This window comes from Impatiens glandulifera, chromosome 2, assembly GCF_907164915.1.
Source record: "Impatiens glandulifera chromosome 2, dImpGla2.1, whole genome shotgun sequence".
Lineage (NCBI taxonomy): Eukaryota > Viridiplantae > Streptophyta > Magnoliopsida > Ericales > Balsaminaceae > Impatiens > Impatiens glandulifera.
In genome coordinates this window covers 56248235-56273135 of record NC_061863.1, presented here as the reverse complement: position 1 = coordinate 56273135, position 24901 = coordinate 56248235, and the positions used below count along the sequence as shown (strand labels likewise).

Here is a 24901-nt window from a genome sequence, read left to right as displayed (position 1 = left end):
TCCCAGGAGGGGGCAGATTATACAAGTACACGGTCCTGATGAGAAAGCTGAAGGTGCGTTCAGCTAGCAAGACCGAGAAAATAATTTTTGTGTGTTTGAGCAAGGCAGGGTTAGTGCATGCCCCAACGAGGACGTTGGCTTCGTCTGGTGGGGGTGGTGTGTTACAAGCGTAACTTGCTGGCCTCGGTCTTGGCCTGATTGCGGAAGGCCAGGACCGAGTGGTGCCTAAAAAGAATGTCGCGGGTGTGCGGCATGGGCACCGGAGTGGCGATATGCGAAGTGTCGAAAGATTCTGTCGGGGCGCGAGTTTTGAAAGACAAGGACCGAGAGATCGATGCAAGCATGCGGGTTTGTCTCGGCACGATGAGGAGTGCCGAGACCGGGCCGAAGGGGGTCGTGTGCGTGCGACCTAGGGCCGAAAGAGTAACAACAGCCGGCGCATTGAGTGTGCGCGCAGAAGGTGGGAAAAGTGTGGAGAAGAGAGCAGGGACCGAGGGAAGGTAGCCTGGCTGAAGCAGGGACCGAGAGAAGGTAGCCTGGCCGAAGTAGGGACCGAGAGAAGGTCAGCCTTGCGGAAGCATCCGACCGAGAAGGACCGATGACCGAGGACCGAAGCGTTTCAGCATGGGCCAGATCATTGTGCATGGGTCAGGCCTCGACCAGAGATTGGGCCTTGGGCCAGTTGTGGACCGATAATGTCCCGATCCTCTGGGCGACCGAAGAAAGGCGCATCGTTAAGTCAAAGATGGAAGAAGTCTTGGCCGAGACCGAGTATTTCGGGAAGGCCCGGTCAAAGTCCTGGCCGAGACCGAGTATTTCGGGAAGGCCCGGTCAAAGTCCCTATAATTTCGGAAGGCCAAGTCTTGGATGACGTTTTCAGCCAAGACTTAGCCAAGAGCTTTCTCCGTCTCCAAGTTTCTTACTGTTATTCTTAAGGGCTATAAATATATCATGAGCTGCACAAGACGAAATAGTCAAGTTTTGGTAGAGAGAAATACCCACAACTAGTGAGCGTCTTTTTGTGTGCAGCCTTGAGATTTATAGCCTTCTTTGTAATCATATTTGTGAGTGAATATATTTCAAAGTTGGGCATTCGCCCGTAATTCTGTGTCTTTCATATTCTGCATACTTCTTGATTGTGTTGTGAACTTGCTGGTTAGTTTCTGTGCGAAAAACTAACCTCGGTGTTGGAGTTGGGCTGACTGTTTTGGTGCGCAAAACAGGCCGCACAAGGGCAGAAAGTTAGAAAAATTCCGCTGCATAATTGCCTTTGTGACACTTACCATGGCTTCTACAAATATTAAACAATTAAATTAGATTATTTTTATTATTATAACTATAAATATTTTGAATATTATTTTGAATATAACATAAAAATTAGTTTTTTTTTTCATAGAACGTAAATTAAGGGACTGCACGTGCATGTTTCTAGAAGGTGGTAGGATAAAAGAGGCACCCATTTCTAATAGCAAAGCATATGGTCAAAACAATCATATAGCATTTCTATAATGTAAGTATTTACTGAAAAAAGAAAAATAAAAATATTTATATTTTTAGATAACGTGTTTGGTACGTGTGTTAGTATAAGTTGTATAGAGATATAAATTATAACAATGTATAAATAATATAGGTAGTATAAATTGTATAGGTTATATATTGATGTTTGAAATGAATTATAAAAAATAATATAAGTTGTATAGGGTTTATAATTTTGTGTTTGATATATAGTACAAGGATGTAGTATAACTTGTATAAATATTAATTTAAAATTTTAATTTTAATTATTATTATTATTATTTTATATTTATTTATATTATAAATAATATTGTTTATTATATTATAAATGGTTATACATGTAAATTTAATTAACATATACAAAATTAATTATAATATAAATCATAAAATATGTTTATTTAATTTAAATATTATTAATAATTGTACTAAAATAAAATTATTATATATAATATAAGTAAATATATAAATTAATAATTAATAAAATTATCGTTATAAAAATAAATAAATAATTTTTAATTAAAATATTGAACTATTTAAAATTTTATATATTAAATATAATAATAATATTAAAACTAAATAAAATATATTTAATATATTATATAATAATAAGTTATATATAATATTAACAAACATTATAATGAGAAATTAAAAATTAAATGTTATAAGAAAAGTGTTGTATTTAGAGAACTAGTTACAATTTTATACTAAATATGAAATATAAATTATATAGAAATATAATTTATACCAATAATAAAATCTTAACAAAACACCATATTAAAACACTATTAATTTATACCTATCAAACACATCCTAATTCCTTCTGCTTTCATTAATTTGTTTCACTTTAACATCTCTGAATTATTATCTACCCTTTGCCCACCATTGTCATTAGTTTTTGCATTTATTATCTCTCAAATTCCTAAATCAGACAGAATTTGAATTATTATAATATATATAAATATAACAAAAAAATACTATTCATTTATCAAATTTTGTTATTTTAAAATATTTTTAAACAAAAACTCTCCAATATATATATATATATTTTTTAAATATGAAATTATTCTATAAAAAAATGTTAACATGTATATTTGTCATTTGATTTAAATTAATAGATTATTAATAATTTATTTAAAAATAAGATACTGTAGTCCAAATATGTACAAGTTCCAAAATCTGAAATAAAGATTTATTGGTAGAATAAAAACCGAATTATAAATAAAATAAATATTCATTTTCTCTGTACTACACCGAGAGGTTCGGTGGCCAATGACCACAGAATTTTATTGATATGGGGACAAATGACGCTTGATATTAGCATCTTATAAATAATAATAAGATATTTAATTAATTATTCCTAGGAAATAACAATAATAATAATAATAATAATAATAATAATAATAATAAGATATTTAACTCACTTATTTGACTCACAATTGCCAGTCTATATATATTGCTACGTGGCACCCGATTCCATATTCTCTCCTCTCTCCCTCCACGCATTGGAGAGATTTTTTATTTTATTTTTATTTTTAAAATATTTTCTTCGTATTTAAACTGCCCCCACTTAGATTTTTAGACTCGCCGCTCTCAAGTCACAATTTGACGATAAGTGAAGAAGGCTGTACATCACTCATTCGCCGCCGCGCCGGTGACAATCGTCAATCGCCGCCGTAACCGTTCTCCGTTGTTTAATTTGGGGAATAACCTCACCGGAGACAAAAGCTGCCTGAGCTTGTTTGCATATTCGTGTCGTGTGGATGCTTGCTACCTTCCTTCTATGGCTTCGTGATTGATTCATTGATTTGATTGCAGGTTCTTTACGTATAGAAGGAAAAGTATAAGCGTTTTTAACGGTAGATCTCAGCAATCATAAAAGTCGTTTTTCAATCCTTTCTTTCTTTCTGCAGATCTTTGTTCTGATTTTCCTGTTTGTTTGTTATCAATTTCTCAGTTCTCTCTAACCTTGAGAGATGATGATGATGGAAATGAAGATTGTTGCTACGACATGTATGCATTTATCTCAGTCTTATCATCACTCACCGTCTTCTTCTTCGTCGTCGTCGCAAGCCTTAGCTTCTCACAGTCACAGACGCCGGAGTTCTGTTTTCTTTTGGGGAACGAATCTCCACCGCTCCAGAAAAGAAGCCTCTAACCACCGCAGTAGTACAAGACAGAGAACAATATTGTCACGAGCTTCCATCGCAAGTCTGGATACATTTTCAGATGATGAATTTTCCAAACGTGTCCAAGAGATTGTTACGAGATTCCACTTGTCACAAGAAGAAGAATCAACAACCGAATCAGAATCTCAATCTCAATTTGAATCTGAATCGATTAGATTCGATCGATCGGAGATTTCATCTGATCCGATGAATACATCGGAACGCATTCCGGCAAACATTGAGCATAAGGTAAACAGAATAGAACTCCCTCACTCTATACGGATAATAAAACGGAAGATGCAGTGGCGAGAAGAAGAAGAAGAAGAAGATGAATCAGCTTACTGTTCCGTGAAGAAGGCGTTCTCCTCCATGGTTTTCATCATCCGTGAGCTCCATAGCTTTACTCTCCAAATGAGAGAAAAGCTTCTATACGAAGATCTTCAAGTTATAATCCTTCGCGTACAGAAGGAAATGCACGCCTCATTTGTTTGGCTATTTCAGCAAGTATTTTCCCACACCCCCACTCTAATGATGTACGTTATGATCTTGCTAGCAAATTACAGCGTTCATTCGATGTCTGCCAACGCCGCCATCATCGCATCCCCTGCGTACGAACAGCAGGAGAAATTCAGCTTCGATTCATCATCGGTTAAGAAATTCTCGATGATTTCGCACTCTTCCAGCGGGAATACTGCTTCAATCGGAGGAAACAACGGCGGAAAATACCGGCCGGTTGCTAACGGAACGGAGGGAGACGGCGAATCATCGGGGAAGTGCGATCGGACGGAAGTTCCAAACGGAACGTCGGAGATTGAGGCGGATAGTACGGAGGAGGAGTATAAGCAGACGGAGATCCTTTACCAGATGGGTCTTGCCCATGATCCGAATAATGCTCTCTTACTCGCAAATTATGCTCAGTTTCTTTACCTGGTCTCCCGTGATTACAAAAGGTAAGAAAAGTGTTAAATTTGATTATTTATTGAAGAACTGAATTTGAACTCAGAATTGAATTTGGATTGGATTAATTTCAGATCGGAAGAGTATTTCATGAAGGCTTGTAAAGTGGATCCTGTGGATGCTGAAGCTCTGAACAAGTATGCAATATTTCTATGGAAGGTGAAAAAGGATCTTTGGGCGGCGGAGGAGAATTATCAGAAGGCAATATCTGCAGAGCCAAGTAATTCTTATTATTCTGCAAATTATGCACACTTTCTTTGGAATACTGGCGGAGATGAAACCTGTTATCTACTAAACGAATGATAATAATTCTGGTAACATTAGTTAATAGGATGAACAATGAAAAAGGCTCACATAAGAAAATTCAGAATCTAGGATTTGTTGCTCTTTATTCTCAACTTCTTCTTCTTTCGAGCTTTGGTCTTTGTAATTGTAAATCTTGTGTTTTTACAAGGAGAAATATAGATTTCATATTTGATATTTCAATGAAAAAGAATATCATAGTGATTCTAACATTGTATATAAGTTTAATACGACGTATACATTAGTTTGTTTTCATTTTTATATGCAAAAATGACATAGTAAAGAAGATGTTTGATCCTCAGAACGGTGATTTTCTTAACCGATTTAGATATAAAAGAAAATTAAATATTATGGAGACTTTTTCCGTTTTACTTTTAATAAGGTGCAAATAAGTGTTCCCGTTTGAAACATCTTCATATATAAATAGTTTTCATATGGGACATTGTTACAAATTGTTTACTAAAATGATTCTATATAATTTTTGTTAAAAAAACTTTGGGAGTCAAAAATTTCATTCAAGATTTCGTTCTTTGGATGAAACGTTATTCACGGTTTTACGGATAGTATGTGCATGAAAAAAAGTTGTATTATGGTTAGTTATTGTCGTATGTGTCACGAAAAAGTTGAATCGACAATTCACTTACTTGTGCATTGTTGAGAGGTTAATAGTATTTTGAAAATTTTTAATTGATGCGACTTATAAGACAGACATACATAGTTGAGTTATCATCCCAATTATCTTTTGGTGGATTATCTGGTTGTAAAGAAATCATCGAACTTTTAATGATTGTAGTTGTCCGATGCGTATAATTTATAATGTTATTATTATGACGTTTGTTAAGATTCGTTCATGAAAGTTAATAAAGTTTATCGGAGAGTTAATCATTTTTTCTCGAAGATTTCCTAGTTATATAACTTATTAAGTACTATTTTTTATTTTTATTTTATTTTTATTTAATGTTTTGTCGTTATGATAAAAAAAATTCATTTTTAATATACATGCACATATTTAGAAAAAAAAACTACGTTGTGTCCTAATTTGGAAATAAAATTGTTTTTACTTCTCATATTATTAGTATTTTTTAAATGTTGAGTTCTTCTTCTTTTTCGGAACACGATTAGTTCTTGCAATAAATTTAATATGTTTTTACGATATAGTATCCACCTCTTTTTACGACTTGTTTTATGTTATATATTAAATATAATAATAGTTACATTTTCTTAATAATGAAAAACAATTTTGTTAAATGTTATTAATAAATAATGTAGCCAAATTCAACATTTTGCCGTGTAAGTGGGGGACTCTAGAGTCTAGACTGCTATCTAACCTGCCTTAGACAAGAGTTTCCACGATTGTACATAGTAGAGTTGTTAATGAAACACATACAATTGGTCCCCTTAAACAAATGACAAATCTCTTACCATTTAAACTAGAGTCCTATAGTCTAACCTAATTTTACTGTTATACAAATCTAAAATAATTGAATCTCTGGTTCACATCTTAAAAATTCAATCACTAGAATAGTTTAACTAAGATTTTTTTTTTCTATAATTCTTCCTTAAAAAAGTCCCGAGACATGATGGTAGAGATTAATATATCTTCCATTAAAATATAAACTCTCATTCAAAAAGAAACAAAAACTCCCAGTTAACCCATGATTTAAAAAAAAAAGTTAAAAATCACAAGAATCAAATAACCTTATGAAAAAGAAAATTTGACGAGATGACCCTAAAGATTGATGAATTTACATATGTGGTAACCCACTAATTTATATTGATCTGTTGGTCATTTATTTTTTTGGACGAAAAATACTCTATTCGCGTAACGCGAAGTGCGAAATGTATTAGAGTTTGTATAAATACTCATTTTTTTTCATTTCCTTCATTTTCTACTTCTTTATGCGAATAGGGTATTTTCGTCTAAAAAAAATAAAGTAACCACCATATCAATATAAATTAGTGTGTTACCACATATACAAATTCATCAATCTTTAGGGTCATTTCTTCAAATTTCCCTATAAAACTATGTGACGATGATTTATGTTCCCCGTCATGTACATATATTAGATCAAATAGACAATATTTTGGTCATATGCTATTAAGAATGTCCATATATATTATACATAAGTCAAACTACTAATTAAAATGTGTTTTATTCTTAAATTTTGTAGCTAGAGTGTTCAAGATGACTTGATTAGAATTAAATTTTATGAAATAACCACATACAAATAGAAGAAATGAATCGAAATCAAGAAAGAAAAGAGATAGCTTTCATGTCTTAATTTTAATCAGGTCAAAAGGGGCAACTTCACGTGGTTTCTTCTTTTTGACATAAAGGTTGCAGGCCCATCCCTTAATCCCAATCGCAATCCCATTAGCCAACAAGAGAGAGTGAAGCTCTCACTTCTCACATTCAGATCAGTAAAATGATCGAACCCCAAATTCGTTCTCTCTTCATTCTTCTTCTGATTTCAACTTCAACCCTTTTCTTCTTCAATACCCATTTCACAATCTGTCTTGAGATTTCAGATATGGGACCCAATTCATTCGCAACCAGTGAATCGGACGCCATTATTAGTCTATGTAATGGAAATGCGAGTGAGTGTTCAGCATTGGAGATCGAGGAAGTGGAGATCGGCATAAGGAGGAGGAGAGTGTTGATGATGGAGGAGGAGGAGGAGGAGGAGAGGAGGTATATAAGTTATGCAACTTTGAAAAAGGATGTGGTTCCATGTAGAAGACCTGGAGCTTCTTATTACAATTGTAGAGCAGTTGAGGATGAAGCAAATCCATACAACAGAGGCTGTGAGATCATCTCTGGATGTGCCAGAAGCATTAGTGGAGACGACCAACATCCTTAAGAAGAAGAATTATGGATTGAAATTGATTTGATTTGTTTTGTTTTCTTGAATTTGATCATATCGTTATTTTGATTGTTTCTTTCCATGTTTGTTTATTGTATGAGATTGTAATAGTAGGGTTTATGCTGCCCTTCTCTTGTTTATTAAAATTGATTATTTGTTTGTGAAGTTAGGGTTGAAAGATTTGAACTTTTAGTTATAGACAAATGTCCTTTTGTGCTTTCCTTTCCTTGTAGTATTTGGATCTAGTATATTGGCAAATTTGTTGAATAATTGTAAAGAAATGGTTTTGATTTGATTCATGATAAACTAAAGATTTCAGCATTAACAACCAACATATTTTATTTCACCGATCCGATGAGGATAGAACAAACACAACTAAACTAAACACGAATTCATCCAAAACATTAAACAATGGAAGCAGAACAAAACCCAATGGCTGGTTCTTGTGTTCTTGTTCTAGTACCTGTAGTGACCCGGTTTGTAAGGTCCTTCAATTGGAATACTAATATAGTCAGATTGATCTTTGGACAGTTTAGTGAGCTTAGCCCCAAGTTTACCAAGATGAAGAGCCGCCACCTTCTCATCCAAATGCTTGGGTAAAACATAAACCTTCTTCTCATACTTCCCAGTACTCTTCTCATTCCACAGCTCAAGCTGAGCAATCACCTGATTCGTAAACGAACACGACATCACAAAGCTAGGATGCCCCGTCGCACACCCCAGGTTCATTAGTCGCCCCTCAGCCAAAATTATAATACCAGTCTTCGTTTCAGGGAAAACCCATCTGTCAGTCTGTGGTTTAATCGTGATTCTCTTCACACCAGGGTAGTTCTCCAGCCCTTGCATGTCAATCTCATTGTCAAAATGCCCAATGTTACACACGATTGCATTGTTCTTCATCTTCTTCATGTCACTAAGCATAATTATGTCTTTGTTACCGGTTGTGGTAACGAAAATGTCTGCTTCTGAGACTATATCTTCTAGAGTTAGAACTTGGTAACCTTCCATTAAGGCTTGAAGGGCGCAGATTGGGTCAATTTCTGTTACGATTACACGGGCACCAGCTTGTTTCAATGCCGCAGCACAACCTTTACCCACGTCTCCATAACCACAAACCACACCTACCTTTCCTGCTATCATTACATCGGTAGCCCTCATCAAACCATCCGGGAGTGAATGACGACATCCATACAAGTTATCAAACTGTTCATACAATACAAACATATGTAAGTATTTTGATCAGAGAAAACAAAAACATATATATATATATATATATATTTATACCTTGCTTTTGGTGACAGAATCATTGACATTAATGGCAGGGAACAACAAGGTGCCATTAGCCTGCATCTGGTAAAGTCTCTTGACACCAGTAGTAGTTTCCTCAGATACACCAACAAGTCTCTCCTTCATCCTGTGATACTTCTTCGGATCGATTTTCAACCCATCACGGATCAGAGTCAAAACAATCTGAAACTCAGCATTATCAGTGGAATTCGGATCTGGAAACTTTCCTGTCTTTTCATACTCCTCCTCAGCCTTAACTCCTTCATGTATAATGAGAGTAGTGTCGCCTCCATCATCAACAATCAGATCTGGTCCGCCATCGGGTCCCCAATCCAAGGCTCGTTCAGTACACCACCAGTATTCCTGTAAAGTTTCGCCTTTCCAGGCAAACACGGCAGCAGAATCACGGGCGATTGCGGCAGCGGCGTGATCCTGAGTGGAGAAGATGTTGCATGAGCACCAACGGACATCTGCGCCGAGGGCGGTTAGGGTCTCGATCAAGACAGCGGTTTGGATTGTCATGTGGAGAGATCCTGTGATCTTTGCTCCTTTGAAGGGTTGAGAAGGTCCGTATTCAGTGCGACAGGACATGAGACCGGGCATTTCGATTTCGGCGAGGTCGAGCTCGAGACGGCCGAAATCAGCCTGCGACATGTCCTTGACCTTGTATTCGCGGCCGGAGGTGGTTTTCTCGACTAGGAGAGCCATGGCTTGGCTTGGCGTGGCTTGATCTGATCAGAGAATTAATCTCTCTGGTTTTGTTAGTATTGGAAGAGAGGAAGTTTTGGCGTGTAAAATGGAGGTGGAGGGAAGAACAATTTATAGGCTTTGAAACAGTCAGATCAACGGTCAGGATTCTTCCTTGTTTGTTTGATGAAACATTATTGGATTTATTATCATTACTTATCCTCTATTAAAATACTAATATTTAAATATATATATATAAAAGTTAATTATAGTATAATTGAGCTATTTAAAAAAATATAACGTTTTTATTACAAGTTAATTATTTTTTTTTTATTGTGATTTATTTTCATATTGGCTAGCATTATCTTCATTTTAATGACTTTTAAATCAAAGTATTTTTAATTGGAAATCAAAATTAAAATATCCAAGAACATTTGGCACGAGCTAACTTAAATAATAGTTTGAAATTCAAACCAGGCAGCCAATTTTCAAATCAAGATTGAATTATTTAAAAGAAATAAAGAAATATCATATATTACTATAAAGTTTGTTGAAAGTTTAAAATTTATACTAGTTGAACTTAAAAGTGTTGAATTTGAATTAAAATTAAGTTGTTGATTGTATACAACTTAAAATTAATTTGCTTTATAATTGGATTAATTTTAATGTGTTTGAGTGAGTAGTATAAAGAGATGTTAGAGTAGTAGTACAATATAAGTTCAACATTTTAACTAACTAGATTAATAACGTTTTATATTTTAAATTCAACTTTAAAATATATTTTAAATTCAACTTCAAAATTGATAAACATTTCTAGAAATATAATTTCAACATTTTAATTAATGATATATATATATATATATATATAATTATTAGTTATATCAATTATATTATATATAAAATTATAAAAAAAACCAACAATTTTAAGTGACGTAATGATTAAGTGTTCATTATACATAATAAAGATCGAGAGTTTAAATCTCACACGGTGCAAAAGAGGGAATACAAATATGTTAGTTAACGAAAGTGAGTTGCATAAGTGAGTGATAATAAAATTGTTAGTTGACTGAAGTGAGTTAATAAAAATTAGTAAAGAGAAGATATTTGGGTAATAAAGAATATATTAGTTGACAGAAGTGAGTTGATAAGTAAGTGAAAATAAGATTATTGGTTGACCGAATTAAGTTAATAAAAGTCGATAAAGAGAAGATGGTTGGATAATAAAAAGATAGGTTGATTAGTAGTCAAGAAGTATTATATAATTAATTGTATATAATTATGATAATTTTGTTATTTTATTTTTAATCGTACGAAAATGTGACTAGTTATGAATAAGTATATCATGGGTTAATTTTGTTTCTGTCAAAGTTGGATCCCAATTCTCAAAATTTTAATTATGAATCTAGCAAAATTAACAATATTAAATTTTATTTATTGATAAACAACTTATTTTTAGTTCATATACAAATTTGAGACATGGATCTTAACTTTGTTCATCTCCCATTATTATTGTTATGTTTTTCATATTTTATTGTAGTTATAGTTAGTTTGATCACAAAACTAGAATTCACCACTAAACTATTGATGCAAACTAAAATTCGACAATATACAGTCAACCCGAATCAGTTTATTATGACCTATAATACAGAAAACCTACTTTCAATTTCAAGGCTACTAACCAACTTTCAATTCATTGAGTTCTTGTAAAGTTGAGAGCTTTTTCTATAAGTAAATTTGTGCTGTAGTTTGAATGTTTGATCACTATGTGAATTCATCAATAATATTTAACAAATACAAATACTTTTGTTTTGTTGTTACAAAAATATGATTGAATGAACCAACTACGGTAAGGTGTGTCAAGAATCATTCTCATTAAAAATGTATAAATCGTTAGAGCTTGAGAAAGTTACCAATAATCACCACACGAGCAAACTCCATCCTTGAAATGATGGAATCGCTTGATATCCCTGAGTATGATTTCCCTTTCGGTCGTTTCACTGGCGTATTTCATCATCGAGTGGCAATCGCCACAGATTCTCTGGTTATTGACAATCCGAATCGTCGTTTTCGCCTCCGTACTAATAAGGCCAAACGCAAGCGCCAATTTCTCACTATGACTCCATAAAGCTCCTTCTTTTTCTTCTTCCTCGATGTTATGCAATACCCATTCTGTCCCCGGAAAATACCCTTTTCGCCTAACATTCCTACTCATTTCCTCCAATATTTTGTATATCTTTATCATATGATCGTCGTCACCATTATCGCCTGCATGAAAACTATGTACTTTTCCGTCCACCTCTATAAAACTCCATCCCGGATCTTTCTCCACACCTTTACCCTTCATCGAACTTCTTACCCGTTCCACGTCATCCCATCTTTCCACGTCGGCATAGACGTTTGACAAGAAAACGTGAACTCCAGGGTGATCTGGTTGAAGCTGCAGGAGCTTCTTAGAGGCTAATTCTGCCATTTCCACGTCTTTGTGAGCTCGGCAGGCTGAAAAAAGTGCTCCCCATATTACGAAATCTGGATCCATCGGCATTTTGTTTATAAAGCTTCGGGCTTCGGCCAATCTACCTGCTCGTCCGAGGATATCCACTATTAAGGTGTAATGTTTCATAGCCGGCTCTATTGAATGATCGTTTCTCATACTGTCGAAGATTTCCAGTGCCTTGTCGGGTTGTCTTGAGTGTAGGCAGGCGGTTAAGATGGCGAGGAATACAACTTCGTCCGGTTTGATTCCTGCACAAATCATCAAGATGATTGATTTATCGGATTTTCGATTTTGGAACTAAAAAGTTGTGAAACTTTGAATGGTGGGCACCGTACGGGTTGATATCATTTTCGTAAAACAATCCAAAGCTTGCTCGAAACAGCCGTGAATGGCCCATCCCCAAATCATCACACTCCACGTTCGCAAGTCCTTGTGTTTGATTTTGTCGAAGATTTGACTTGCTGTATCAATTCTCCCGCATTTTCCATACATATCAACAAGAGCAGCTCCAATGACTTTGTTCAACGCAAAATGATTATTCGTGAGATAGTTATGAATTCGTACTCCAGAATCGAGTGCTCCGATCTTAGAAGAAGCTGATAGTGCAGAGACAACTGTAAGATCATTTGGCTTCACGCCTTGTTCTAACATCGTAAAGAACATCGATAGCGACTTGTCATTTTCCCCATTCTGTGAAAACCCTTTAACCATAGTAGTCCAAGAAACCACATTCTTCTCCGGCATATTATTAAAGAGTTCTTTAGCCTTCTCAACTTCCCCGTTTGTCATAAACCCATTAATCAAGCTATTCCAAGATCCAGAAGTTCTTTCAGGCATTGTATCAAACAGTTCCATGGCTTTCACCAAGTCCCCAGCTTTACAACACCCATTGATCAAAACATTCCATAAGAGTAAACTCTCGTTCTTATTTCTTTCAGGACTTTCATCAAACACCTGCAGTGCAGAGTTTAAGATCTCCATTTTCACATACATATCAACTAGAGAAACTCTAACAAAGGAATCAAACTCATGTCCGAGTTTTAATATTTCTCCATGGATTGCCCTTCCGAGGTCGCATTCGAACAATGCAGCAGCTGACTTCAGAACGTAAGGGAAAGTAAGCTGATTTGGGTAAATATTCAACCCCATCATGAGAACGAAATGGGAAATTGAGATTTTGAAACGAGAATTCTCAGTCAATCCTCGAATCAAGGCGTTGAAGACATACACATTAGGATTCCCAAACTCTTTAAAGATGGAGAGAGCATAGTCAGACGATTTGAGCAAAGAAGACGCGGAAATGAACTGGGTCACGATCCGACTATTGAAAGAGAGGCCGCGAACGATGATTTGGGCGTGGATCTGTTGCAGATGCTGGGTGATTCTCGAGGAGTGGATTAGGGATATGAATTGGGTCTCTTGTTGATCATTGATTCCATTAGAGGTATGCCCGAATTTCTCAGAGATTTTTGAAGCAATTGGGATTGTGTTCCTGATTGGTTCTGCCGTCGTCGATCTGAAGAGAGCATGAAGACTTCTCATTGTTCCTTCTCTCACTCCCTCAAGGTAGTGAATAAATAGTGCAGCATCAGTTTTTTTTTTTTTTTCCTTAAAAACCCTGTTTGATAATTTTAAAAAACAAAAATTTAGTGTTTATTGAAAAAAAAGATTAATCTTAATTTTTATCTATCAAAAATTCAAAATTAAACGATAAGTTAAATCCTATATAATAAAATAAAATAAAGGGTAATTTTGATAATAGTTTTGAAACCCGATGAACCGATTGTAAAACCGGGTTAAGTTTTTTTGAAAATGCATTCAACTTAGTTAATTCTGACCAACTTGCCGTTTGACAAAAAAATCCGACAATCCGGGTTAACCCAACAGATTTATTATAGTTTAAACAAAATCACTTATTTTTTTTTTCACTTATCATTCTCTTAGTTCTCGTCTCCCTTTTTTGTTTCACATTAAGTTTATCTATTTCTAATTCTAAAAAAATGAGAATTACAAATTCTTTCATTCACCTTCAACTGATTTCGCTTTTGATAGAATTTTTTTTGCTAATTTTATATTATTTTATTATTATATGAAATTCATTAATTGAACCAGGGAACTGACCCAAACCCATCAAATCACCGGGTGATGATTTAAAATTATGATTTTGATAGATAAGAAGAGTGATTAGAGAATGAAATGATGATTGGATGTAAAAATTCTTTAGAAAAACCTAAAAATCAAACAAGCCTTAGTGTAAAATTTTATTTTTGCCTATTTACTTTAGCAATAACATTTAAATTTGATGCCAAACTTAAGAATGTGTAATATTCACCCTATAATAAGTCAATTCTTCCATCTTTTTTCACTCTATAAGACTACAATAGTGACACGAATTATATTTTTGAACCAGTTTGTTCAAACTAGTTTCAGCATATCTGACCTCATTCCTTTGAGATCATTTCTTTAGCTTTCAACATGTCTCACCATAAATTTATCAGTTTCAAATTATCATTTAGCTTAGGAAAATTTTCCTAGTAAAACATAAAAGAATGTTAATTTATATAAGCTAACAATAAGCAAAAAGAGTAAAAATGTGAAGGAGAAAGCTAGAAATAAAATCGAAAAACAAAGATACAAATACAATGCAAGTGATTAATGTCAATCCTTCAATACTATACACACTATCCTACATACAAGACTCTAGCTTATAAAGAAGTTGTTACTTGAATACAAATAAACTTTAAGTATTTAAAACATATATAATAAGATTTTCAGTTGTACAGTAACGGAATGAATGAAAGAATGCAAGTATCATTACATAGATGGATAATTCTATTACATACCCGTATATGATCTCTCAAGCTGGTAACTGTAACTTTGAGTTGTTCTTCCAGCTGCCAACAAAACCCTTACATTAAGCAACCTTAATATAAGATATATATTAGTGTTTGATTCAAAAACAGACCAAATTTACCTTTGGAAGTAATAATAGAAGAAATCAGCATATAATAATGTCTGGACAAGTCCTGATATCCAAGCTGTAATCATAGAGATGCTTCAATAACAATTACACAGTTCGATAGAGAAGGATTGGAAGAGGCTGAAGGGAAAGATCATACTTACTTATCCAATGAACATAGTGTGGCTCAGTGAAGAATCTATAAATCCAATTAAGAATGTAAAATGTTCGGTAAGCACTGCACCAGAAAAAAGAGATTCAAAGAAACTGGTCATCTTCTGAAAACCACAATCTTCAAATAAGAAACTCTCTTTTGATCTGAACTGGGTATTCATCCAACAAAAACAATGTCTAAAAGATTACCCAAGTAGTAAAACATATTGTCCTGTTAAGTTGTCAATATTTCTAGTCCTTTGCAACAACACAAGCTGAGGAAGTATGGCAACAGCTTCCAAATACAAGGAAAATGTCCACATCACCTATCAATATCGTATAGAGAATATCATGGGGACATAAGAAAACTAGCAGATACATGGAAATTCAACAAACATGAGCCCATATGCAGATAGCTAACTAGTAAAACTACAAGAAATTGAAGATGTTATACCTCTTTAAAAGTGAACATCTCATGTATCAATAAGGCCAAAAAGAAACAAGGAATAACAAGGAAATAATGGCGAAATGTGTCTTGATCTTTGTCATAAGATCTGCGAACAATCCTGTGATGTCTTATATACCAGACAATTGAGAAAGAACTTGCCAAGTATATTATTTTCATCAAGGTGTTGTAAAGCGAGATATAGTCAGTAAATAAGTCCAAGTAACGTGTTGCAAATACAATGGCATAAAGCTCTTGAGTCTTCAGGGAGACACCTAAGAAAGAAAATAAAAAGATCTAAGTAAAACTAGCTGAAACCCTAATATTTAAAGCTCGAGATGACCAAATTTTGCTGAAACTGCAGTTATTGAAGAAGAAGTAGCAGAAGTAAGTATATGAGATAAACAAACCAGAACATGATTTGATGGTGTGGATCTTGAGAAGCAATACGAGAACACTTGCGAGATGAGTCATATCACCGGCTAATCGGAATATATTCATCTTTCCTTCTAGTGATGATAACAACAATAAGGAGATTGCTGAGTTCGCGATCCAACTGATCTATCCGGAAATTCGTACGAAGGATCTCCAATTTGATCGTGAGTATATAAGAGTTTGTTTACCTTGCTTAACTTCCTGGCAAAAGGATGATGATGATGATGATGCAGAAAGCGAGCAATGGAGTAAAAGTGTAAAATTTGGGAATGGGAAAAATGATAGTTAGAGAAGACCAACTAAATCCATGAACTTATATCCAAAGATAATTAAGGCATTGAACTTTCAAATAATTTATCTTAATATCCTTTTTTTTTCATGGAAACACATACATATTATTATTAGACAAGATATTTATAATTGTTCATTTATAATGATGTTATTTTATCAATTTGATCTCTATGCGACACAAATCACACTTAAGCAAATGAGGTCACAAGAACGGGATATCCCAGCCTTTCTAAAGTCCTGAGTTCGAGTATTTCAAGCGACAAGTTTTTCATTTAATTTAATGGTTAAATGTGTTTACGGGCTATGCGTTTAACTTACGGAGATTAATCGCACACCAAAAGAGAATCTGAACTCAGCGTTCTAAAATAAATAAATTAGAATTTGTTTTATTTTAGTTAAAAGATATTATTAAGTGTGTTCGATTGATTGATAACGAGTAGAATCTATCCATGAAAAATTAGTCATTATAACGCGCAGACATAAAAGATTTGATGGGTTTATAGAATATATAAGAAGAAAAATGAAACAACTTCGTAAATCTTCATCAAAAACAATAGTATTTGTTGTCTTTTATTCTCTTAGTGTGATTAAATTTTTCATAGGAAATATAATATTTGGAATTACATGTCTTCAATACATACACATTTTCCTTTTAACACACTTGGAAGTACCATGACCACATGGTATACACTTCTCCGGATTACCTATCATTTTTTTTAGGTACACATCCACACCTTCCAGCACACTGAAAAACCAAGGTAACTCCTCTTCTTGTATGTTACATCCTAAGCGTTTATCCTAAGCGTTTATGAGAATAAAAGATCTATAGATAATAAAAATACATAATAAAATTATAAATGAATTAGGTCAAGATAAGAGAAAAATAAGTATTATTTTGATAAAAGAAAAAAATAATTTACCTAGAAAAATCATAAAAAATGCCATGGTAAAACTTCTTTCCCATAATATTTTTACAATCTAAGAAAAAATCAAATAAGATAAAAATATGATAAAGTTTAATTTCTATGTACATGTTTTACAAAATATATATATAAAAAGTGAAAATTATAGACGTAGATAACTATGAATTAAATTATAAAGTAGATCATTATATATAAAGTGAAAATATAAAATTAAATTATAATATAATATAATATAATATAAATGTAGATAGATTGTGGTCCTCTTTGATTCGGCGTTTATAATTTGCGTTTGTGTTTGATCGTTTGCGTTTGAGCGTTTACTTAATAAGCTGTTATAATAATTTTGCGTAATAAGCTAACGAAAAAAATTATAATCAAACACATTTTTGCGTTTAAACTCAATTTTCTCTCTACTTCCATTATCAGGTTTTAAGTTATAATCTTAACGTTTATTTCTCTCATCACTTTTAAATATATTTTTATTCATTCTTTTTTATAAATTTCATTTTTTTCTAATTATTTTATTTTATTTCATTTATTTATAATTATTTTATTCATTTTTTCTCCTATATTCTATCTATTTCTAATATTTTTATATATTTATATAAAAATATTATAATAATAAAACATACATTTAAATATATTTTTTATTTATTATTTATAATATATATATTTTATTATATAAAATAATTAAACAAAATATAAAATATAAATACACAAATTTAATTTATAATTATAGTTTTGAAAATCAAACTAACTATCCTTAATTAATTATTAAGGAGTACGAGTTTGTTAGATTGTCGTAGAGTAAGAGTACCCTAAAATGACAATTAAAATATTATGTCAGAAAAAGGAGAGTGTGAAAATTATGAGAAAAGATATATAATAATAATAAATTAATTTTATTTATTAACTATGATAAACTTATATGACCATTAAATAATAGGTAAATACATCAATGAATCATCGAATATTTTTAAAAAAAATTGTAAACAAAATTTGAGACAATAAAAAAATTAATATGTGTATGAACACTAGAAATCAACTACGTTTAATTAAATTAAAAATATATATTAATAAAAACTTGTAAAAATTAATATATTTATATTATTTATTTTAAAATAAACTAATTTTTAGTGTAAGTAATCTATATAATATGAATATAGAAATTATTCTTAATATTATTAAATATATATATATATATATATATTATCATATTTATATAAATTATATTTATAAAAATTAATATATTCATATCATTTATTTTAAAATATATTATTTTTTAATTTAAGTCATTTATAAATATTTTAAATTATATATTAACAAAACAGTTATAAAATTTAATATATTAATATAATTTATTTTTAAATATACTATTTTTTAATTTAATTATTTATTAATATTTAAAATTAAGTTAATATATATATATATAATATTTATTATTAAATAATATTAATAAATATAAAAAATAAATAAACTGAGCGTATAAAATTAATTAAATATACCCAAGTTTAATCGTATCAAACGTATCTACGAATAAGTTAAATAAGTTAGCGTCGATGTTAAATAAACTGGTCCGTGAATTAAATTATAAAGGTATAACAATATAAATACTTTTTCTTTTAATAATTTATTCATGAAAATGTAATATAGTAATGAATTAAAGTATAAAAAGATGTTTTTCTTTTCTTTTTTCAATTAAGTATAAAGATGTTTTCATATAAATGTTTTTTTCTTATATCAATTTAGTCTTTTGTTTTATTTGAAATATTTTATATTCAAATAATTTAATGCCCATCAAATTTCACTTTATTAATTTATATTCAAATATGAAAAATATTTTTATTGTATATTATGAATATTTTAACATTTTATTCAAATAAAAACGTTTACATCAAACATTTTATACTAAATATTTCTATTTTTGAAAATAATCTAAAATAAAAAGTTCTCAATAATTTTTTTATTGTTCAATTTAATTTTACAAATGATTCTATATTTGGATTAATTATATAAATTTCAGTCAAATAATTTATTTTAAAAAGTATTTATGTTTATTACTTTTCTCAATTATTAATGAGTTCATTTTAATATATTTAAAATAAAAATTATATTCTAAAATTATTTTTCATATTTATTAATTTTATTCTCAATTAAATTATATATTTTTATTCAATTAAACAAAATTAGATATCAGTATTTTTATATTTATTAATAATTTTATATAAGTTATGAAAATAAATTTTGATAAAAAAAATTAAAAATATGTTAATTTGTAGTATAACATAATTAAAATATATAATATATTTTTTTAAAGTATTATTGAGATCTTCGCGAATTGTTAGGAAGTTTGAATTGATACGACTATACGATATAATCTACATATTTGTGTTAACATCTCAATTTCTTTTGATGGATTATCTAGTATGAGAAATAAATTGTCGAATTTGAATGATCGTAGTCGTCTGATGTGTATTATTCGTAATGTTATTATTTTGTCGTTTTTTAAGATTTATTTCGGAAAACGGTAAAATCCATTAAATAGTTAATTGTTCTTCCCGAGAATTTATGAGCTCGATAACCTATTAAATAATTATTTTTTTAGGTCAAACTTTGTCGTTGTGTTTAAATCATTTTTAATATATGTGTACATTTAAAAAAACATCTATTTAGAATTAAAATTTGTTTATTAAAATACTTTAAAAAACATTTAATTCACTTTATATGAATATTTAAGAACTATTTTCTAAGTATAAAAAAATAAATTATTTCACATATATTATGTGAAATTCACGTTAATAAGATTTATAACCATTCAAAATAAATTCCTTACACGTATAATTAAATTAAATTTTAACACATATATCACAATCACTAACCCTTTTAATCTTTATAATTTCTCAAAATTTTTTTTAAATTAGTTAAATAAATATATTTTAATTATTTTATATTATATATATAAATATATATAATATGAGTAGTGAAAATTGTGCATAGAATAAAGTATATACACGGTTAACGTGTACATATGTGAAGTCAATTAATTATTTTTTATTTTAAATTATATATATATTTATAAGATAAATAATATATTTAAATTTATTATATAATATATTATTTTATAAAATATATTTAAATTTATTATATAATATATTATTTTATAAAAATTAAAAGAGATTTAATATTAAAAAACTGAAGAGTATAATTTTTAAAATATATAATTTAACTCTAAACATGCGTTGCAAAATAAATAAAATTACATTACAAAGTTAAAATAGACAATACTCACATCTTTTTCGTTGCTATAATTATCGTTTTTATCATCTTTATCTTTTCGTCGACAATAACTATGGTATGAACATGAGGGACTTTAATGATTGAGACAATATAGTGGTCGACTTACTCCTCTCATACAATGCTGTTTTTGTTATTCATCAAAAAAGAGAAACAAAATAACAAATTTGATAAGAAGACATTCATTTAACTTTTTTTTTCATTAGTTCACTGATTTTATCCTTATTTTTCAGTGAACCAAATGTATCATATCTTACATAATTGACATTTCATATTACTAATCTCGTAATATCATTTTTGCACCCAACTATCTCAACCGTATCAACATATTTTAATTCCACTTTTGACAAACCAACAATCTTATCATATCATTAATCTCTTTACCTTAACTTCTTCGGTAAGCCAACAATCTCATTCATTTATTTAACCACCAATATTTTTTATTTTCTAATTAGTCTCTCATGTTACTAATCTCTCATCTTATCTCTAGGCAAACCAACAACAAATCTCTTATCATTGACAAACCAATGTTACAGGCCTCATCTGGTAAACCAATCACAAATCTTAATCACACTTTAATACCTCTTATCCCTCGACAAACCAACCACCAAACTCAATATCACTTTCACACGCCTCTTATTCTTCGATAAACCACATTCCAATCTCACAATTTCGCAAGAGCAAACCAACCATAAAATCTCAATCCACCTCCTATTCATCAACAAATCACATCTCAATCCCAATGTTACCGGTCTTTTATTTATCGACAATCCAACCACCAATCTTACTAGACATCTAATCTCGTGAACTCACAATCTTTTGTTACGAACCTCTTATCTCTCCGCAAATCAACCACAAATCTCAATCACACTTTCATTGTTTCACAAATCTCTTAGCAAACAAATTGATGTGTTTTATTTATAACTTTGTGTATACATGTTGTTGTATATATATTTTATAACTAATAAAATTTCAAATTTTTTATTTTCTTGATAAAATTCAAAAAAATATTAGACCCTTTTTATTAATAAGTTAAAATTATATTTTCAATATAAAAAATATTATTTATTATTTTGTGTTAAATATAAAATATAGATAAATAATCAAAAAGATTAATTTATTTTTAACTATTTTTTCAGAATAAAATATATTAGTTACTCGTTAAATATAAATTATAGACAAATAATAAAAAACAATAATTTATTTTTATTTATCACAAATTAAGTATTAAATAGATTGTTATATATATAATATATAATTTAAAAAAATAGTGTAATATATATATAATATAATAATATAAAAATAATTAATATAAATAGAATTATTGATATATATATATATATATATATATTTATTTATTTTTTTATTTTTTTTATAAAAGAATAATTATTTTGTTAATATAATTAAATTATTTTTTTATTTTTAAAATTGATTAATTATTAAATCCTTAATGTTTTAAGTATAAAAAGTGAAAAATAAATAAATAAATTTATATAATTTTAAAAAATGGTGTAGAATATATTTTATTAATGAACCCTTATTATTTTAATATAATTAAATTAAATTTGTATTCTTAACATTTTTTAAATTGTTAATATAGATTATAATTTTATTTATTAATTAGAGAGATAAACAAAAAAAAAGTAATATAAAAAAATTTATTCGTTTCTTATTAAATCGACCCACGGATTGACCTTAACGGGTCGCCATTTACTTTTACGTTAAGATCCAAATTAACCTTTGTCTCGATCCGACAATCCAATTTTTAAGTATTATTATATATATATATATATATAAATTTTTATTCTTAAAAATTATTAAATTGTTAATGTTGATTATACTTTTTATTTATTAATTAGAGTGAGAAATGGAAGAAGGAATATAAAAAATCTTATCTTTTTTTTTTATTTAAATCGACCAACTGTTAGACCCATACAGCCGTACCTATTTATTCTCACGCTAAAATAAATTAATCATGTCTCGCAATCCAATTTAAGTTTTATTATTATTATTGTTATTAATATATATATATATATATATATATATATATATATATATATATATATATATATATATATATAATGAAAATGACCACTAGACTTCTTACAAATCCATTTTGAAATAATACAAAGATTTTTCTGAATGAAAAAAAGTAATATTTTTTTCTAGATAAAAAATGACCACTAGACTTTTTACAAATTCATTTTGAAATAATATGAAGATTTTTCTAAATGAAAAAAAGTAATATTTTTTTCTAGATAAAAAATGACCACTATACTTTTTACAAATCCATACTAATTTTGAAATAATATGAAGATTTTTCTGAATAAAAAAAGTAATATTTTTTTCTAGATAAATTTTTTTATTGTGTTCTTATTTCAAATCAAATTTTTACCTCATAAATAGAAGTTTATTCAAAAGTGCATCATTGATTAGGTTAATTATGTTTCCTAAAAAAAATGTTTCTTATATTTTCCTGATTTTTATTATATATATAATTAGATGAAAATGTAAATAATAATTTAATTTTAAAATTTTGCCTTGTGCCATGATCGGATATCCAACCGGTATAATAATAGGTATGAGTTAAAGTTCAAGAAATTGCATCGAAAATATATATATCTTTACAGTAGAAATGTGACATAATTCATAATTTCATAACATATTTTCAATTTAATTAACTATTTGCTTATTTAATTTTAAAAAATAGACAAAACTCATATTCATTTACTCAATTTATTCATAATTTTCATTTAATTTCTTAAGCCTATCCCAAATAATTTATCTTATAACCACCAACATTAATATCCAAATTTCTTTTTCTTCTTTTCCCACAACATTAAATACAATATTATCAGATAATATATTTATAGAAAAATAATTTGGGTAACGAAGTTATAATGAAAATTATAGACGTATCCTTCCACATTGGTAAGAAAGGAATTTTTTATTTCGGAAAAATTAACATGTTCGGGACATTTTTATTCTAAACATTTTAAGAAAAATATATTATTTTCTTAATTATTATTTTTTTCGAGAAAATAACCATTTCGGGAGATATTTGTCCTGAACATGGTCATGTGAGAAAAAAAAATTCTGGGAAAATGGAGATGTTCGAAAAAATTTTGTCCCGAACATTGCCGTGTGCAGGAGAGAGAAAAATTAACATGTTCAGAATTTGTTTATTTATTTACTACACAAGTAACAGAACACGTCAGATTCGTGGCATTACTTTCGTTATTAACTTCGTTTATCCCATCACGACTCATATTTATAATTGTTCAAATATAAATGAGTACATGATTTATTATAACAAATGAGGTTTCAATGCTTGCAATTTGTTTTATTTTGTCTATTGTTTAATAATTGAGTGGAATTCATGAAAGATTAACCATTATGAAAAAATAAAACATCTTCATCAAAAGCAATTGTATTGAATGAGTATTATTCTCTTAATGTGATTACATTTTTCATAAGCAAGATAATATTTGGAATTATATGTCTTTAATACACACACATTTTCCTTTAACACACTTGGGAGTACCATGGCCACATGGTAAACACTTCTCCGGATTACATATCATTTTTACTTCTTCAAAACATCCGCACACTCCATTAGAGCATATTGGAACACCAAAGAAACATTTAGGACACTCTTTTGCTGTGTGACATCTTAATCCTAATGTTCCTGACAACAATAGACCTGTAAATATCATACATAACAAAATCATAAATGAAATTAGATCAATATAAGAAAAAAAAATAAGAATTACGCTTCGATAAAAAAAAAAAAAAAGCATAATTTACCTATAAGGATCAAAAGAAATGTCATAATAAGATTATTCTTTCCCATAATTTTTTTGGACAATCTTAAGAAGATATTAAATAAAATGAAAATATAATAAAGTTTTGCTTTCCTATGTACATAATGCCTTATAATGAAAAATATTTATAGATAGTTATGAATTAAATTAGAAAGAAGATCATTACATATAAAATGAAAAATATTAAATTATAATATAATATAATATAATATAATATAATATAATATAATATAATATAATATAATATAATATAATATAATATAATATAATATAATATAATATAATATAATATAATATAATATAAT

General features: G+C 29.6%; 5 protein-coding genes across 5 annotated transcripts; 2 read left to right on the top strand and 3 right to left on the bottom strand.

Annotated features, from left to right (window-relative positions):
* The first annotated feature begins 3065 nt into the window (after positions 1–3065).
* LOC124923684 lies at positions 3066–5121 on the top strand. The gene is made up of 3 exons (XM_047463650.1): positions 3066–3371; positions 3470–4630; positions 4712–5121. Exons 2-3 carry the CDS (start codon positions 3489–3491, stop codon positions 4938–4940), a joined length of 1371 nt encoding a protein of 456 aa, XP_047319606.1. The 5' UTR covers positions 3066–3371; positions 3470–3488; the 3' UTR covers positions 4941–5121.
* Positions 5122–7293: 2172 nt separating this feature from the next.
* Positions 7294–8025, top strand: LOC124926540 (protein RALF-like 24). The gene has a single exon (XM_047466788.1). It carries the CDS (start codon positions 7367–7369, stop codon positions 7799–7801), a length of 435 nt encoding a protein of 144 aa, XP_047322744.1. The 5' UTR covers positions 7294–7366; the 3' UTR covers positions 7802–8025.
* Positions 8026–8131: 106 nt separating this feature from the next.
* On the bottom strand, positions 8132–9865 carry LOC124926539 (adenosylhomocysteinase-like). Its single transcript, XM_047466787.1, has 2 exons — positions 9089–9865; positions 8132–9007 (listed from the first exon to the last, which is right to left on the bottom strand). Exons 1-2 carry the CDS (start codon positions 9797–9799, stop codon positions 8261–8263), a joined length of 1458 nt encoding a protein of 485 aa, XP_047322743.1. The 5' UTR covers positions 9800–9865; the 3' UTR covers positions 8132–8260.
* Positions 9866–11531: 1666 nt separating this feature from the next.
* On the bottom strand, positions 11532–13853 carry LOC124927465 (pentatricopeptide repeat-containing protein At1g04840). The gene is made up of 2 exons (XM_047467874.1): positions 12608–13853; positions 11532–12520 (listed from the first exon to the last, which is right to left on the bottom strand). Exons 1-2 carry the CDS (start codon positions 13812–13814, stop codon positions 11685–11687), a joined length of 2043 nt encoding a protein of 680 aa, XP_047323830.1. The 5' UTR covers positions 13815–13853; the 3' UTR covers positions 11532–11684.
* Positions 13854–14866: 1013 nt separating this feature from the next.
* LOC124926445 (ER lumen protein-retaining receptor) lies at positions 14867–16537 on the bottom strand. The gene is made up of 6 exons (XM_047466673.1): positions 16240–16537; positions 15839–16104; positions 15595–15710; positions 15396–15469; positions 15247–15310; positions 14867–15166 (listed from the first exon to the last, which is right to left on the bottom strand). Exons 1-6 carry the CDS (start codon positions 16328–16330, stop codon positions 15130–15132), a joined length of 648 nt encoding a protein of 215 aa, XP_047322629.1. The 5' UTR covers positions 16331–16537; the 3' UTR covers positions 14867–15129.
* Positions 16538–24901: the final 8364 nt, after the last annotated feature.